Source organism: Pseudogymnoascus destructans (genome assembly GCF_001641265.1).
Source record: "Pseudogymnoascus destructans isolate 20631-21 unplaced genomic scaffold scaffold_2, whole genome shotgun sequence".
NCBI classification, from domain to species: Eukaryota; Fungi; Ascomycota; class Leotiomycetes; order Thelebolales; family Thelebolaceae; genus Pseudogymnoascus; species Pseudogymnoascus destructans.
Window position 1 is genome coordinate 1,038,179 of NW_020167521.1, and position 17,462 is coordinate 1,055,640.

At 51.2% G+C, this 17,462-nt stretch overlaps 7 protein-coding genes across 7 annotated transcripts; 2 read left to right on the forward strand and 5 right to left on the reverse strand.

Annotated features, from left to right (window-relative positions):
- Positions 1–381: 381 nt before the first annotated feature.
- VC83_00964 (uncharacterized protein) lies at positions 382–3,787 on the forward strand (the record flags this gene model as incomplete). Its single annotated transcript, XM_024464650.1, has 2 exons — positions 382–1,387; positions 1,443–3,787. 2 exons carry the CDS (start codon positions 382–384, stop codon positions 3,785–3,787), a joined length of 3,351 nt encoding a protein of 1,116 aa, XP_024327799.1.
- A 180-nt stretch (positions 3,788–3,967) lies between these two features.
- On the reverse strand, positions 3,968–5,590 carry VC83_00965 (uncharacterized protein; the record flags this gene model as incomplete). Its single annotated transcript, XM_024464651.1, has 1 exon — positions 3,968–5,590. One exon carries the CDS (start codon positions 5,588–5,590, stop codon positions 4,214–4,216), a length of 1,377 nt encoding a protein of 458 aa, XP_024327800.1. The 3' UTR covers positions 3,968–4,213.
- On the forward strand, positions 5,090–8,551 carry VC83_00966 (uncharacterized protein). The gene has a single exon (XM_024464652.1). It carries the CDS (start codon positions 6,133–6,135, stop codon positions 8,464–8,466), a length of 2,334 nt encoding a protein of 777 aa, XP_024327798.1. The 5' UTR covers positions 5,090–6,132; the 3' UTR covers positions 8,467–8,551.
- An 82-nt stretch (positions 8,552–8,633) lies between these two features.
- MSH5 (mutS protein 5) lies at positions 8,634–12,236 on the reverse strand. Its single transcript, XM_024464653.1, has 5 exons — positions 11,415–12,236; positions 11,112–11,362; positions 10,448–11,056; positions 9,962–10,391; positions 8,634–9,908 (listed from the first exon to the last, which is right to left on the reverse strand). The coding sequence occupies exons 1-5, from the start codon at positions 12,031–12,033 to the stop codon at positions 8,815–8,817; spliced, it is 3,003 nt and encodes a 1,000-aa protein (XP_024327943.1). The 5' UTR covers positions 12,034–12,236; the 3' UTR covers positions 8,634–8,814.
- A 17-nt stretch (positions 12,237–12,253) lies between these two features.
- On the reverse strand, positions 12,254–13,104 carry VC83_00968 (uncharacterized protein). The gene is made up of 2 exons (XM_024464654.1): positions 12,855–13,104; positions 12,254–12,796 (listed from the first exon to the last, which is right to left on the reverse strand). The coding sequence occupies exons 1-2, from the start codon at positions 12,908–12,910 to the stop codon at positions 12,433–12,435; spliced, it is 420 nt and encodes a 139-aa protein (XP_024327801.1). The 5' UTR covers positions 12,911–13,104; the 3' UTR covers positions 12,254–12,432.
- On the reverse strand, positions 13,089–14,522 carry EFB1 (Translation elongation factor 1 beta). Its single transcript, XM_024464655.1, has 4 exons — positions 14,388–14,522; positions 14,230–14,269; positions 13,382–13,976; positions 13,089–13,323 (listed from the first exon to the last, which is right to left on the reverse strand). Exons 1-4 carry the CDS (start codon positions 14,425–14,427, stop codon positions 13,303–13,305), a joined length of 696 nt encoding a protein of 231 aa, XP_024327802.1. The 5' UTR covers positions 14,428–14,522; the 3' UTR covers positions 13,089–13,302.
- Positions 14,523–14,910: 388 nt separating this feature from the next.
- On the reverse strand, positions 14,911–17,310 carry HSP78 (chaperone ATPase hsp78; the record flags this gene model as incomplete). Its single annotated transcript, XM_024464656.1, has 1 exon — positions 14,911–17,310. The coding sequence occupies one exon, from the start codon at positions 17,308–17,310 to the stop codon at positions 14,911–14,913; it is 2,400 nt and encodes a 799-aa protein (XP_024327483.1).
- Between the last annotated feature and the right edge of the window lie 152 nt (positions 17,311–17,462).

Sequence of the window (17,462 nt, forward strand, 5' to 3'; positions counted from 1 at the left end):
GCTTATCAGTGGAATTCGAAATATATCCCTCAGGGCGTTGTGATTCGAGAGGTTAGTTCTATTTTAGTGGTGGGGAGATGATAATGACGCTCCGCTTTGGGAACAGCCTAGCTGGAGCCATGACGCGAGTCTGGCCCAAGCAAGTCCAAGGTCACATCTTGAACTTTCTCAACCCGCTCATGAGCATCCTCAATGCTACTTTTTTGAAATCCTCCATATCAATCAGACTGCCTTTCTCGTTCTCATCATTATTTTTTTAAATGCACGGTGCCTTGCCTACCAGTGTATTGCTGAGACCTACCAAGCTGACTATGGAAACAGTCCCTTGACAATCCATAGAATCCCTTTACCAACAGTTACGCATCATACACTCGTACAATCATGGCGACCCAACAGATACCCCAAATCCCTCCCCGCCCGACGCGAGGCCAAGCCCAGAAGCCAGCTTCCACGAACAGCGGCAGCACACTGGGCAGCGACATCCCCAAGATCCCACCTCGACCTACCAACCGCCGCGCTGACCGATCCGTATCCCCAATGCGAGACAGCTACGCACCCTCGCCTCTCAACGAGCTAGACTTCGTCGCCAGCGGCAAAACCGCATCACATCTGAGGGAGAATGGTCATACCTCTGCGTCAGATGCGCCTCCCAGGCCGTCGAGCGTAACACACATGCCCTCAGTTGGACAAGAGGGCATGGAGTATGCGGAAATCTGCACACCAGATGCCGTAGATTCGCCCGGAGCGCCCAATAAAACAAGGAATATTGCGGAGGATTTGAAGCTCTATGCTCCTAGGCCATCGCTTCCTGGGTCCAGCGCAAAGGACCAAATCAACACTGTTACAAGGACCGACTCGTCACAAGCTGCGGCCTTTGGTCTCGGAAAGCCGAGGAGTCAAGAGCGAGTTTCCGTTGATGACAGGGACCCGGAGAGACACTCGTTGAGAACGAAAGACAGCTTTGCTAGCTCAAGATCGACTGGGCTGGAACGCCCAACTTCCTCGGCGGATAACGAAGACCAGCCCGACGGCCCTGACGTAGGACACAGAGTGCCTATGTACCCCAACGCTGGCATGGTGCAGGCTCCTTCTACTTCGCCACAGTCCCCGTACCAACCAGGTATTGGATTCCACAATGACGGATCTAGGCCACGCCACCAACGTCAAAAGAGCGGCCGTGGCTTCGAGGGCCCGCCTGGTAGCTATGGAATGCATGGGCATGGGATTATCTCCAAGGATAAATTCGAACAAGCATACTATGAGAAGCATCCTGAGCTGTGGAAGAAAGAGCTTAGTGCATACGGCGAGGAGAGAAATAACTGGGCTATGAGCAGCGAGGATTTGAATAAAATTGTTAGGGATACCGGAAATAGAGGTTCAGGACTGGGTACGCATTCTTCATTATTTTTACCAAGATATCGGTAGCTAACACTTCTAACTAGACTCACCAGCTCTCATTGGTACCCCGACAGAGCAAATCGGCTATGTCGCCACAGACGAATATATCTCACGGATGGCTTCACCAAGGCTTTCATCTGATATCTCGCCATTGAAAAAGGAGAGCTCCACTTCCGTCGACAAGGCTGAATCAGCTGAAAGCCTGGGACGTACAGCCCAAAAAGCCTCTGAGACGAGCCTTGCGAGCGAAAACGACGACGACACTGTTGTGCACGTTCAAGAACCAAACCGTCGGATTAGTAGGATCTACGGAGGCGAGAAGCACGCAGAGTCTACGGAAAACCTTGGGCCTACAGGCGGTAACGCCCCTGGTGCGGGCGGTTTCATCACGGAGAGCGGTTATGGCGTCCCCATTTTGGCTTCGGACGAGGTGGCTAAAACACCGCTCGGGCATGAGCTCCAGCCGGCAGTTTCACCACTACAAGACAGCAATTACGATGATGAGCGGTCCTATTTCAGAAGCAGACAAGGCAGTGGCTTGTCTCCCAGTGGCAGTAGGCCGACAAGTCGCCATAGAAGCAGTCAGGACATCCCGAGTATATCTCAACAAGGAGAATTTGATAATCCTCGCTCACCACCCCTTGAGGATGTTCAGGAGTATGAACCATTGTTTCCTGAGGATGATAAGAGCAAACAACCACCAGTTAAGCCACTGACGGAGGCTGATAAGCTTAAATCTCGCCCAGAGCTGAAGAGCCGCCATTTCCCGTCCCAAGACGTCTGGGAGGATACCCCAGAATCTCATATGCAAACCGCCACTGTTTCCACGCCGCAATTGCCAGAAGGGCCCGAAGACGCCAAAGCCACCGGAGAAACCCTGGAAGTTCGCAAGGGCGAGACGCCTGAACAAGCGTTTGCGCGTCGACAGGAGGAGTTGGCCGATATGGAATTCAGCAAGAAAGAGACTGAGAGCTTCTTAAAGAAGCAGCCTTGGGAACAAAATGCATCGATCGCCGCTGAGGGGTTAAAGCAGCAGCGATTCCCGAGTAGAGATATTTGGGAAGACTCACCCGATTCGTTGCTACTTCAGACGACTGTGTCGGGGCCACAGAGCGAGGATGTGACTTCGCCTGTGGATCAGCCTGCGGGTGATGCTGCTGGTTTTGAAGAGAAACAGGTGCCCGCGACTACCAGCATTGCAGCGGCGCTGAAGCCATCCATTCCGCCTCGCCCGATGAGGAAACTGTCTGATCAGAAGCCGGATTTGAAGGCAGAGACTGCCGCGACTGATACAACAAAGTCTCCAAATACTTCACCAATTTTGAAGGCGAAACCTGCCATTCCCGAGCGCTCTAAACCAGTGATACCAAGCCGGCCAGTCAAGAAAGCCTCTGGAGACTCCGCCGAGGGCGCGCCGCTCACCACAGTAACATCGGGGGGATCCGCAAAGTCAAATAACTCCGCCAGCTCGCAGACCGGTGCGGCTGCAGCCTCGAAGCCGAAGCCCCCCGTGCCATCGCGGCCGGTGGGAAGCAAGATTGCAGTGCTCCAAGGCGGGTTCTTGTCGGATCTAAATAAGCGTCTGAAGCTCGGGCCGCAGGCGCCGAAGAAGGAAGAGGAGAAGGAGGAAGTGGCGGAGGAGAAGGAGAAGGTGCCGCTTGCTGATGCGAGAAAGGGGAGGGCTAGAGGGCCGGCTAGGAGGGCTCCTGCTAGGGCTGCGGTGGCGAAGGTGGTGGAGCCGACGCCGACGGGGGGGAAGAAGTTGGTGGTTTCGGTGTCGTCGGTGTGGGAGATTAGCCCTGAGGATGGGGATTTAATTTTCAGCTCTGAGCGGGAGGAGTTGAAGAAGGCTGAGGAAGCGAAGAAAGCCGAGGAAGTGAAGAAGACTGAGGGGAAGAAAGTCGAGGCTGAGGCTGCGGCGGTTGCCACCGAAGACAAGAAGGGTGAAGCTTCTGAGCCCGAGGAGGAGGTTAAGAAATCTGAGGATACGATCGTTACGACTGACAAGAATGTCGACGCCACCGAGCCTGAAGAAGAGGACAAGAAGACGGAGACTTCCCCTATTACTACAGCCATTGGTGCCCCTCTGCTAACCGTAAAGGAGGTTGTGGCAGAGACCGCGGCTGCTACATCTAAGGAAGTCAAGAAGGTCGTTGGAATCAGTGAATCCCCGGAAGCGGATGCTGAGGTCGAGGAATCCACTGTTGCTGATACGAGTGGTGACAAGGAGGTTAAAGATGAAGTCAAAGACCTGGGTGATGAGGATGCAACTTCTTCGTTGCCTGTCAAGCCGTCGGAAAGTGAGAGTGTCAGCAAACCTGAAGAGGAGAAGGAGGAAGATGAGAAAATAAAGGAGAGTGGGAAGGCTGTGGAGAGTAAGGAAGAGTAGATGGCTGAACTGGGGTATATCCTTGAGTAGAAGCATCGTGGGTTTGGGGTCGGGACTATTTAATGCAGACACAGGCAGCATGTTATATATACGAGTGTGTCAAGGTCAAACTGTAGTAATAGGAGTTTGGTTTGTTTTGTGAGCATGATAATTCATACATTTTGGGTATGAGGGGAAGCATTCTCCAGTAGCAAATTATAAATACTTGTTATTGGGTCTAGGACCTTGTTCACTATATATCTCGTTCTAAATCGGGAACTATAATGTCATTGCTCTGCATTCCACACTAACAACGTATTTAACAATGCCATATACTCTTCATGCAGCCGCCCAAACGCCCCAAAACCACCCGCACAAACTCCTCAAAGGCGCCCATATTTCAAATACTCGTACACAGCACTCCTGACCAAAGGCACCCAGGTGCCCTCAGGTCTTCTTGTTGAAGAAATCGCTCATCTTTTTCATACCGCTCACATTCACCTTCTTGAGGTCTCTCACGCCTCTACTCTCATTCTTCTTCGCCAGCTTCTCCTCCTCATCCTTCCTCCGCTTCTTCTCCGCCCTAGTCTCGCCCGTTTCCTCGTCCTCGAAACCTCTCTTCCTGGAGAAGTCGTTCATGGACCGCGACGCGAGAGCGTCGGCGCGTAGCTTTGCTAGGTGCGCAAGGTGAGCGTCTAGGGGGGTGAAGTCTCGAAAAGACGATGCTTGGTCGGGGGAGGGGGTGTTGAACTTGGAAGCGAGTGAGGTGCTGAGTGCGGCTGGTATGTAGGAGGAGCAGAGGTACTGGAAGGCGGTGCGGAGGCGGAGGAGGTGCGGCACACCTTCAGGGGCCACGATTGGTGGTTTGGCATCTGGCGAAGGCGTCGTCAGGGCGGTGGATGCCTCAGATACTGGGGTTGCAGAGCTTTCTGTAGCCGAACTTGGTGTTTGCGACTCGGCGCTCTCGGTCTTAGGAGTCGCGCTGCTGTTCGCGTCCGCAAGTTCAAGTTCCTCATCTGGGCAGTCCTCCCCGCGCGTTATGGAGAGGAGAGGGACTGCTAGTGCTTTGCTCACTAGCAAGTCTTCCATGCTTGCCGGAAGCCCCTTTTCAATTACTGCCGCGCATTTCTCGGCTAAGATGGCGATGAGTTTAGGTTCAGAGAGGCGGTACATGGTCTCGCCGGCGTCGACCGTGTCGCAAACAGCGCCTAGGCGATCTGTGAACTTGCTGCGCAAAGAGTCTTGGCCAAGAAGTGACTTGAGGTGGGGCGAGGTGGAGGAGAGGACGTCGAGATAGTCGTCTGCTTCGAGGAAGAGGCGCTTAGGTTCTTCTCGGGGCTTGGAAGACTTGCCAGCGAGGGCAGGGAGGAGGAGGAATAACGGGTCTATGGGCGTGGCGAGGAAGAGGTCGGCGGAGGAGGTGATATAGCCTTCTGACGGTGTATATTCGTTTCCTTCGTCTTTCTCAGCGGCCTTGTTTTCCCCATTGCCCGTGGTTTGAGAACCTTCATTGGCGCATTCCTCCTCGTTAGGAGCGAGCAGCCAACTTCGAGGTTGGGATTTCGGGGCGGCAATTTTTGTGAACTCAAAGAACCCCTTTTCAGGGCAGATAAAGTATCGTGTCGGTTCGGAAGTTCTGGGATGGGCTAATGTAGCAATTCGAGCTGTAGGGCTGGTGTCCTTGGGGAGGACGAAGAGTTTGGGCGGGTTCTTGGAGTCGGGTCGTACTGGCTTCTTCTGTGTGGTCGCGGATGTTGCGCCGGGCCCAGTATTGGGTGCTGGCCCCTTCGCCTTTGCTTTTGATCTGGTCGTACTGGGCGCCATTGCCTCTGTCGCTCAACAATGGGTGCTGTAGGTTCTGTTGATGCCGAAGTCTCGAACAGCCGTTCTCGTTGATACATGCCGATAACGATAAGAGACGCGACTCAAACGCGTCAATTCCCGCGCAACTTTCGCGACCCCCAAGAAGGAACGAAGAACAACAGCAAATTACAAGTTGAAACCCGCCGTTGACGAACCGCTGGCGGGATATAATATTTACTTCGCAGAGGTCCGGAGTTGTCCAAGCTACATCCGTATTTTATATTTTGAGTGTATTTTTTGGAGCAGAGTTTATACAACTTTCAGCATCACTTGAATGACAATTGATTTTTATTATACCCCGATCCCTGCGTAACAAAAACAACAACACCCCATTAGCATGGTGCGACCCCTCAGTGATCCGAATATACATTGATGGAGGGAAGGATTCGGCGATATGTCTCAACGTATGGCTCTCTGTTCCCATCCCGGCGGCGGGAATTATTTACATGTACTAATACCTACCAGCAACGGCGGATATACCACATTGGCCGCCGAGGTCTCCAATGGATGCGCTCAAGAGCACCCCAGGTGGGCGAGAACGCCTTCGCCGGCTTGGGGAACGAACATCACCTTCGCCGTCCCCTTCGAAACGAGATAAACAAACTCCTTCACGAAACCGACAATATGGCGCAGCAGCCCTTGCGACGGCGTCAGGTGACTTAAACGACAGCGACGACGAAGAGGAGGACGAGGAGACGTTGCAGCTGAAATTGCAAGAGATACAAGCGCGACTAAAGCTTAAGAAACTACAGAAAGCGAAAGCTGGGGGTGGGGATGCCATCGTGGCGGCTATACCGAGGTCTGGGACGGTTCCTAATTTACGAGCGAATTCCTCAGCAGCAGTCCACGGACGATCGAATATATCTGGACTCCGTGAAGAGAGGAAGGAGAGGGCCAGGTCTCAAGCTAGCATCCATGTGCCGGTATCGCCGGTCCGAAAACTCCAAGCACCGGAGCCTACAAGGTCGCCTAGTAGGGTGCTTCTGGGAATCGACAAAGGGCTTAGAGGCTGCGATGTATCCTTGAAGAGGCCGCCGCCTAGTCTCCGCAAACCGGCGGATGCGTTAATGGAGAATGTAAAGCGTGCTGGTGGCTATTTACGGGGATCCAAGTCACCTATGGCCAACCAAGATCCGTTTGCTCCGGTGCCTTCAACGTCGCAATCTCAGAGCAGGCCTGCCACTTCCTTCAGTGAGCGTATGGCCAAAGTTAGAGATCAAGAAACCACACAAAAAGAAACAGATGCAAGGCTCAAGAGGCTCCGGAGTAGGGCCTTTGATATCGATGCGAGGCAAATGGAAGACTTTAAGTCTGCCGCAGTTCCGTTGCCAGAAGTACGACCACAAGTGCCAGAGTTTAGCAGAGACCAAGTGTTGAACGGGTTGCAAGGCCCTGGCGGTGGCACATTACACAAAAGTAAAAGCACAGGCTACCTGAATTCGGCGTCAAGGAATGTTGGTGGATCGACCGCTTCGACACTTGCACAGTCCACAGACTCTCAGCCTTCTTCTCAACTTGGGCCTAAATCTTCTGCCTCGTCAATCCAGTCTATACCCAGCGGCTCACAAACCGATCCGGTTGAATTTGAGTCATTTTCCTCCCTCCACTTGTCAAAACGGATCATTCCCCATAACGTCGTTTCTCGAACGTTAGCGGGCAAGAAAATATTTACACTTCCTGATCTCCTTCGAGAGGTCAAAGCGCCAGATTTTCGATTGCCTGAGATAGAGGAAGACATTGTCGTTCTCGCCGTCCTTGCTTCGAAATCCGATCCCAAGCCTCAGAAAAATGGAGCTACCAAAGGCCAGAAATTCATGATCCAGTGTCTCTGCGATCTGAAGTGGGAGGTGGATCTGTTCCTCTTTGATACAGGCTTCCAAAAATACTGGAAACTCACCACGGGTACAGTGGTCGCCATCCTCAACCCGACCATCATGAAGCCCGTGAAGACAGACACAGGACGGTTTAGTCTGGTCATCAACTCGAGTGACGACACAATCTTAGAAATTGGCACAGCACGAGATCTGGGATACTGCAAGTCGATCAAGAAAGACGGCAATGCTTGCAGCACCTGGGTTGACAAACGTCGCACAGAGTACTGCGAATATCATGTTAATGAAACTCTCAAAAGGACTAAAGCCTCCCGAATGGAGGTGAGCACCATGGATTTCGACTCTAAAGCTGGTAAGAGGGGTGGTCGCCGCAATAACGACATATATAATCACGCAGAACGTCGATCGGAGCTGCTGAAGAAAAACCAAGGTGTTGCATATGATAGAGGTACTCAGTCAACAATGTATGTACATAGGGGAGACGTTCGTTTCGAAGGAGAAGCCGGGGAGAAAATGCAAAAAGCACAGAGAATGAGGCAAAGATTGGCAGAGAAGGAGAAGGAGCGTGATTTGCAAAGGCAATTGGCAGATTTGGGCGGCGGGTTAGGCGCAGAGTATATGCGTGTTGGATCCGGCTCCCAGCAATCGCAACGGCAGGAGAGCGAAGCTGATCTGTGGCAGCCAGAGGCTCGCCCTGACGCGAAACAGCTTGGGCTTCTAGGCGGGAAGGCTAGCGACATGAGTCTCGGCCCGGTAAAGCGGAAGAGGACAGGGATTGATTCTACAAGTTCTAGTGCCCCAGCAATGGGGTGGGGAGGGCATCTTACGAAAGAGCTGGGACGGATGAAGGATGGGGAGAGATTGCAGCCTGTGAAGAAGAAGACGCGTTTTGTTACTGCGAAGGGGATCAGGGAAGCTGGGAGGGAGAGCTTTGGTGGCGATGCGGCGAAAGTTCTGTTCGATGATAATGATGACGACGATGATGATCTCGAAATTATCAAGTAGCGAGCGTTGTGCTTGAGTTAGATAGAAATTCTAATCGAGGAAACTCTTTCTTGATTGTCCGCGTGCGGCTTCAAATAACTGCCCCTGAATCAAAACCCTCTGGTCTTATATGCTCATCGACTTGAATTTGTGATTAATGCTCGTCAACTGTTCTAATTGATTCTAGTTGGCGAGGTACAATAAACCAACACTTTCAGTTGGTGACATACAGCGGCTTGATAAAATAAATGATTCATAAAGCTCCTTTATAGCGCGATAGCTAGCTTACTCCACAAGATTGGAACATGGTTTATGTGTTAGCAATATAGCAAAGAGATGTGCAGCTTATCAACAATACAGAGCTTGAGTTCAAGCTCTCGCCAATATGTCGTGAAGCATTTCCTTAATATCAGGAGCCACCGTGCCCCGTTCACCATTCTGATAATGCATATCTTGCGCCAAGAATCTCCTCGCCATCTGCTCCGCCTCCTCCAAACTGGCCGCCTCTTTTTGTGAAATTTTCGCACAGGCGGCTACCAGATCCTCCCCCTTGCTCGACAGGATAATCAGTTCCTCCGCTCTCTCAACAATCGCGGGATCGACCCCATTCATCGCAGCGCAGTAAGTCCCAAAGCTCGACATGCTTTTACCAGATTTATAGTTGTACAGATATGTGACCTGGTCCTCAACGCTCTCGCTCTCAGCGTCGACACGTACTTCCATGTGCCCGAATTCTAGCTCTGGACGATCCTGCAGTGCACCACCTGCGAAGATCTCGTGGAAGTGTGTGGCACCGAGGACTTTGGGTCGGTTAACCCCTAGGCTGAGAAAGCATTCAAAGACACCACAGGCAAGGCCAGCTCCATCAGAAGAGTTCGTCCCTTTCCCAAACTCATCGATGACAATGAGACTGCGGTGTGTAGCCAAGGTGGTGGCCAGGGCAATCTGCTGCAGGTCGATCATAAAGGCGCTCTGGGCGCGGGAAATGCTTTCGCGCGTGGCAATTCGAGTTAGTATTTTGTCAGTTAGGCCAATGGTGGCACTGTCTGCCGGGACAAAGCTTCCAATGTGCGCCATGTAAACGATGAGTGCAATTTGCTTGAGATAAACGCTTTTGCCAGAGTAGTTTGGCCCAGTCATCAAGAGGAGGCTTGGGCCCTTTGGTTGGTTATTATGTGTAGACATCGCTTCCTCACCATCATCTTTGCCACTACCTCCCTGGAGAAAGACATTATTGGCCACATATGAAGGTACTGTCAGCTCCTGCAAAAGATGCCGGCCACCAGTAATATCTATTACGTTGTCGTTTGTCATCTGTGGAGGCAGAAGGTTGTGCTTTCGGGCTCCTTGTGCGAGGGCAACAAGACAGTCGAGGTCTCCTATAATGTCTGATGTGTCTTTGAGAACTTTCTCATGTTTGAGTACTCCTACTGCAAGTTCATGAATAATTTCAATCTCCCTGTCTGTGTCTTGTGTTAGCCATTCCCCATTTATTGGTATTTCAGCTGTCACTTACCACAGATCATGCCATACATGTCACCAAAATGATTATCTATCTCTTTCATTTGGCGGTTCTTGTAGTATCCCATGTCCTCAGTGCAGAACGATAGATTCCAGGCGTCGTCATCCAGTCCCTGGCCCTCATAGTTACCCCTGCCAGTTTCGGGATCGAGAGTAACCACTGTGAGAAACCCGAGTTGGGGAAAGAATATGCAGTTTTGGACATACTGAGCAGCCCATTCAGGTAACTCAGCAACCAATTTTGCCGCCATTTGGCTCAAGAAATCTTCGAGCCCATCATACGTCCTCTTTAGGTTGTCCAGATCTGAGTCCACGCCTTGCATCACGATAGTGCGATGGTGTAGATCTGATTCTGCAAAATCTACAGTTTGGGTGATGAGCTCACCAACAACATGTAGCTCGGCTGGCAGCAACTCTTTCAGAACCTAATGGGGTAGTAAGAATATAGGACAGAATTAGAAATAAAAACTGGAGTATTTACCTTGCCTACAATTGCCAGCTTGTCCCCGTCTTCAATGCTCCGAATTGCATCTACAACTTTCAACGAATGAAAGGTAAACTGCTGCAGGCTTCCCCATATGCCCTGTTTTATTGCTCCGCCTTTGCTAGCTGAGGCACCGACCCCTTTCATGAGGTGAATCAGCACAGTACGAATATTCTTGATTCGTTTGAGGCTCTGGGTAATGATATTCAAGGCGTCCGCATTGCCAGGTCTGAGGAGGATGGCAATCGTATTGTGGCGTTCCTGTATCAAATTCAAATCTAGGCTTGGTCTGAGGAAAACTTGTCGGAGCTTGTGTTTGCCTTGGGGAGTATGAGCCAGTTGGTGGAAGAGGCCATACACAGACAAGCTCTCTTTGACCCCTGAGTTGGATTTGGTAGGTCCTTGCATGTGTATATTTGGGTGAAATTCAGACTGGAGAATCTGTAGCGAGTTGAGGGTATCGGCATTGATGAACATCATGTCTGCCAGGCTGAACATCTCAATCGTGCTAACATTGAATGCTATCAGGGCCTCCTGGTCCCCTGGTAAATATTCAGTCGTTCTGCGTCTCGAAAGATAGCTCAATACTGCGCCCGCACACCCAATCTGTAATGACGTTAGATATTTATTTGCCATTAAAATAAGACTCTACTGCACCCACCGAAACACGGCTCTCAAGGTCAATGCACCCAGCAAGTCCGAGAAGTCGTCCTTGATAACCCGCAGCTTCATACTCTTCGGGATCTTGCATATATCCCATGTTTCCCATAAGCTCGTCACCTGGTGTGGAGAACTGCATGCGCGGGCCATTGCTACCGCTGAGGTCGCAATTCACCAGTTTGCTCTTTGCGGGTTCGTACTGAAACTCAGCTGACGGTCTCGAATCAAGAACATATGCACCGAAAATTGCATCTTATAACAGTTAGTTTGCTATTCGAATTGAGTTAAGCTATATTGAGCATACCAGGATTATCACCGCGACTTGCATCCTTCATGAGATGGTCTTCGAGGGCGTCGTCTGACTTGGTACTAATAAGAACGACAGTGGGTGAAGCATGTAGCTTCAGAGTATCAACAATATCCAGGCCAGATAGTTTTATGTCCTCCGTAAGGAACAACTTCTCCTCCCTTGCAATGTAATATGCACACCCCAGCGTACCCCGATCTCTCATGTCAATCGCCATTATGATCTCGTTCAACGCATCGGCATCCTCTCGATCCTGTACTTCTGCTTCACTCTCAATCTCAGCAATATGGTTACTGGTTCGTGAGAGGGACGAGGAGCCGCCATTTGCATGAGACCGCGGCAATCCGAAGGCGGCTCGTTTCGCTGATGCCAGTTGTGACAGAGCGGGTGACGAGGGGGGCAGGGAAGTTTGCAGCACGGAGCCTTGCCTAGAGAATTGAGTCTTCGCAGATTGGCTCTTAGCAATGGCCCTTCGACCTATCGGGGTTTGAAATCCAGGAGATGAAGTGGTTTCTGAGCTACGGGAGTTGCCTCTGGGGGCGAACTTGGGCCCACGGCCTGAAAACCAAACAGTTGAGCTCGACTGTGAGCTGATTTTCTGGCGCTTGGAGGACATTGCTAGCTAGTTTTGCATTCCGTGGCTATTAAGAGTTGAATGTGTCTTTTAGACACTCAAGAGACAGCAGTATGGACAAACGGCCTTTGGTGACTGAGGTTGGGAGTTGGCGAGTGTCACCCCTCATGCCTCGGCCTGGAGAGTCAAGTGTGTCCCACGCAGTGCCACTCGGCGGATATAAGTAGTAGAAGAATCCATACAGCACATAAAAGTTGGGTTTGAAAGGATTTGAAATAAATAATATTGACGCAACTTACACCTACGATTTATCACAGGATTCCAGTATAAATGCGAGCCAATTTTTTGTTCGACGCTCCCTCAATGTATGACATGCTTGCATTTTTTATTCATCTCCATCTTGCCCATCCATAACCCATATTATACACCCTCAACCCCCTCTCAGCGCACCTCCGCACTCCCCCCCTCCCTCACCCACTCCGCAAACTCCTTCTTCTGCTTCCTAATATCCACAAACCCCGGTCTGCTCTCCAGCACCTTATACGGATTCCCAACATAGTCCTTCGCGACCTGTCCATCCGCGCCCAGGAACCCCTTCTCGCCCTCGCGCTCGATCTTGCCGGCCCACACGCGCCAGCGTATCGGACGCAGCTCAGCTGTGCCTAGCACCAGGCCGAGGATGGTGGTGAATAAGGAGATGATGGTTTCGAGGACGATGTCTATGGGGAGGCTGGCGGAGGAGGGCACATCGTGGAGTGCGTTGGTGGTGGACTGTAATGCGGAGTGCTCTTGGGCTGAGTAGCAACTAGAAGGGTGTTGGGTCAGAAACGGAGCTCAAGGGGATGGATTGTTGGGGGGCGTACGCGTGTGCGAGGAACAGCAGGCCGAGGCCCGTCGTTGCTTTCGAGATCCAGGTCATTGTTTGTTTTGTTGGGTGTTGTCGAGGCTGTTCGTCAGTACAACCCTCTGATAGCTTGTGTGGTTGACGTTCACTTTCTGGGGTCCAATGCTTGGCGCTACAGCTCAACCCGCAAACTAAGCTAGGGTCACATCAGGCGTTTCCCATACAGCTACTACAACAATCACGAATACGTATATCACAATATTTACAGCTCTGTATCATTCCCAGACATTTTCGGCGCATGGAATTTTCGGGTTCTATCGCTAGTTATGATATCATCATGTCATAAAGCTTCGTTTGTACTCTTCTGACAGTAAATTAACCTTCAACTCCAGCTCGAAAATGTGACATTACGCCGTCACGGCGCTGGATATGGGCAAATAGACTAGATCTAAAAGACTCCATACCATCTACAACTTTTGCATAGCAACCTAGTAAATGTGTTAGCGGTTTGATGCTATATTTCGAGGGATATGTGGTGCAACTTACGACATCGGAAGACTGGATGTACTCGTCGAACGACTCGGCGAGCTCCTCCTGGAGGTCATCAAGACCAACCTTCTCGTCCTCAACAACCAAGTTAATCTGGAGCTTCTTGATACCGAAACCAACAGCAACGAGCTTGGATCCACCCCAGACGAGACCATCCTTCTCGACGCTACGGACAGCGGCCTCAAGAGCGACCATGTCGGTCTCATCGTCCCAAGGCTTAACGTCAAGGGTAACAACGGACTTGGCAGCAGGCTTGACCTTACCCTCCTTCTTCTTTCTGTACTCCTCTAGTCTCTCCTCACGGATCCTGACGGCCTCCGCATCCTCCTCCTCGTCATCAGAGCCGAAAAGGTCGACATCCTCATCCTCCTCCTCAGCGGCGGCAGGTGCCTTGGCTGGGTTCAGGGTAACCTCGGCGACCTCAGGGCCGTAGGCGGTGTATGGCTTGGTGGAGTCTCCGGAGAGGGTCTCGAACTCATCGGTGTAGGAAGCGATGTGCTTGTACCATCTGGCAGCGTTGGGGTACTTGGCTGCGTCTGGGGCGGAGGAGAGAGCCTTGAAGGTGACAACATCGGCTTGGGAGGCGTTGTAGCTATAGTCTTGTTAGATTTGCTGATAAGACCACAAATGCGTATAGGGCATGAAAAGGAAGCCAATGTTTAAAAATCAGAGTTGCACAAGTGCTTGGTTTTGTCGCCATAATGGGGTTCTTGAGGCCCCTCAGTAACACGGACCAATATCGTTCTTCATAATGAGGGGAAGCTCTAGTCACCGCTACTGTCATGGACAGCAACGGAGTGGCATGGCAGAGAGGTATAGGTGAAACTTGGAGATTGTATGCTTACCCAACGATGTAGGAGCGGGTGGTCAGGTAGCTGTTGAGGACTGGAAAAGAAGTCAGCGTTGTTGATCTCCAAATTTTCCATTTCTTGGCCAAATAGAGGGGTTCAAATGGAGCGGTCGAGAGGCAAGATGAGGGAAAATGACAGAAGCCAAGACTTACCAGTGAGACCAGCCTCAGAGACAAGATCGGTGAAACCCATGGTGAAAATTTGTAATTGAGGATAGAGACGAGGTTATTGAGCGATCGTAAAAGAAGAAGTTGTAATGTCGCGATCTCTATTTGGGCTCGAGGAGTGCGGATGTTCTTTTCGCAAATATTGTGGGAGGGGTGAGAGATTTAATTGGTCGCCTATTTAGCGCAGAGCCGCGTTGCCGCACGTGTGGTTCCTCAGTGGTACCTGAATCGCAGCCCGACGAATAATTTGCCATCTACCACTATTCAAATCTGAGAAGGCAAATTTCTCAGTGGAGAAGTTAGCTGGATGCTATTGAGTGAAAAATGCTACTCTAGCAGAGCATAGGTGGCGTAAGACATAATTTGGAAGAGGAGAGGCATCCTTGAACCAACTGAAGCCCATGAGCTCTATTGGGTGATAAAATAATCACTATAAATATAGTCGTATATGTGTAACTAACTCCATTTCAATTTTGACTTCCCCCGAATTTCCAATCCATTCCATCCCCTACTCTTCATCCCCACCTGTGATAGATGCGATTTCCAGACCATCTCCCTTCACCTTAACATTGGCAACCTGGTTTTTCCTCAGCTGCCCCCGAATAATAAGGTCCGCAAGCCTGTTGCCCACCTCCTTCGAGATCAATCTGTTCAGCGGCCTTGCTCCAAAGCGAGGATCATATCCTCTATCCGCAAGCCAAGTCTTCGCCTCATCATCGACCTCAAGAGTGATTCTCCGCTCATCCAATCTCCCTTGGAGCTCTTTGAGGCGAATATCCACAATCTCGCGCAAAGCCTCATGTGACAGCCGCTTGAAGACTATGAACTCGTCGATGCGGTTCAGGAACTCGGGTGGGTAGTTCTGGGCAACCACATTCATAACGGCCGTGCGGACCTCAGGATCGATCTGTCCCTCGTCGTCCTCCTTGTAGGGATGATCCAGGTTCGCTCCGACCAGGATGTCAGCACCGAGGTTGGAGGTGAGGATTATGAGGGTATTGCGGAAATCAACCTTGTGGCCTTGAGAATCGGTCAGGAAGCCTTCGTCCAGCACCTGCAGGAGTAGTGCCGAGATGTCGCGGTGAGCCTTCTCGAACTCGTCGAAGAGGAGAACCGCATATGGTTTCCGCCGAACAGCTTCCGTCAATTGCCCGGCGTCATCGTAGCCTACGTATCCAGCAGGAGACCCGATGAGCCTGGAGATGGTGTGCTTTTCTTGGAATTCACTCATATCGAAACGGACAACGGCTTGCTCGGTTGAGAATAGGAAAGATGCTATCTTCTTTGCGAGCTCTGTCTTTCCAACACCAGTAGGGCCCAGGAAGAAGAATGAGGCGAGTGGACGATTCTCGCCGTTCAACCCGGCTCTTTGCATCCGAACGGCATTGGCGACAGAGACAAGTGCTTCATCTTGACCTCTAACAAACTGCCGCAACGAGTCTTCCATGTGAACAAGCTTCTCAGCATGACCCGAGGTCAGCTTAGAAACCGGAATTCCAGTGGTACGCGATACGACCGCAGCGATATCGTCCGCTGAGACTGCGTCGTGGATGAGGTTGCTTTCCGAACCGGCATCCAATCCAGTCTCGCCATCTGCTGGCAACTGCTGCTCCAACCCTGGGATAATAGAATATCGAAGCTCTCCTGCACGGCCATAGTTGTTGAGGCGTTGTGCTTGTTCAAGCTCTATCCTCGCTTCCTCAAGCTCAGCCTTCAGCTTTTTGATAGCCTCTAACCCCCCACGTTCTTTCTCCCATTTGTCATTCAGAGCGCCCACTTCTTCCTGTGCAGCTTCCAAATCTGCTTCCAGCTTCTCTCTCCTCTCTCTGCTGGCAACATCCCTTTCTTTTCGGAGACTCTCCAGCTCGATCTGGATCGTCATAATACGCTGATCCAAGCGTAAAATATCCTCCGGCTTGCTCTCCTGCTGCAATCGAAGAGCGCTAGCTGCTTCATCCATGAGATCAATTGCCGAGTCTGGGAGAAACCTCTCTGTGATATAGCGATTTGCCAGCGAAGCAGCTGCAACAAGCGCGCCGTCCAATATGCGCACTCCATGGTGGATCTCGTAACGCTCTTTAATACCGCGCAAGATGCTAATCGTATCTTGGATATTTGGCTCATTCACCATTATCGGTTGGAATCTCCGCGCGAGTGCGACATCCTTCTCAATAAGTCGGTACTCATTAATCGTCGTCGCACCACAGCACTGAAGCTCGCCACGAGACAGTGCCGGTTTAAGCAGATTCGACGCATCGATGCTACCCTCCGCCTTCCCAAGTCCAAGCAGTATATGCAACTCATCCACAAACAATATGACCTTCCCCTCCGCCTCCTCCACCTCTTTCAGCACCTTCTTCAACCTCTCCTCAAAATCCCCTCTAAACTTCGCCCCCGCAATCAACTGTCCCAAATCCAGCGAGACAACCCTCTTCTCCCTCATCGACTCCGGCACATCCCCCCTCACAATCCGCTGGGCCAGCCCCTCTAGTATCGCCGTCTTTCCCGTGCCCGCTTTGCCGATTAGGACGGGGTTATTCTTCGTTCTGCGCGATAGGACTTGGATGGTGCGTTGGATCTCGGAGTCTCTGCCGATGACGGGGTCGAGTTTGCCGTCTTTGGCTTTTTGGGTAAGGTCGACGCCGTATTCCTCCAGCGCGGACTTTTCCTCCCCGCCACTCATGTCCATGCGGTGTGTGCCCCCTGGAGGGTGTGGCTTGCGGGGCCCATTGGCATAGTGTCGAAGGGATACCACGGGAGACAGTTTCGGTATGAGTCGTAGATTCGTACGAATAGTAGGTAATAAATATGATCGAGGAGTTATAGCAGAGCTTCGTGATGTAACAGTTGATAGCCTCGCAGAGGCGCAAATGCGCCTTGCTGGCGCGTTCATCCTTGAGGATAGCATTGCTGTAATGTGCAGTTATTCATAGACTTCGAAACATAAAGGGCATAATGAGATTTAAGACTTAAGTATTGCAATTATATGCAATGTTGATTGAAGCTTTGTGGAAATTTCTAGAACTTTCAAGAAACGTCATGACGTCCGGAATTGCCAAG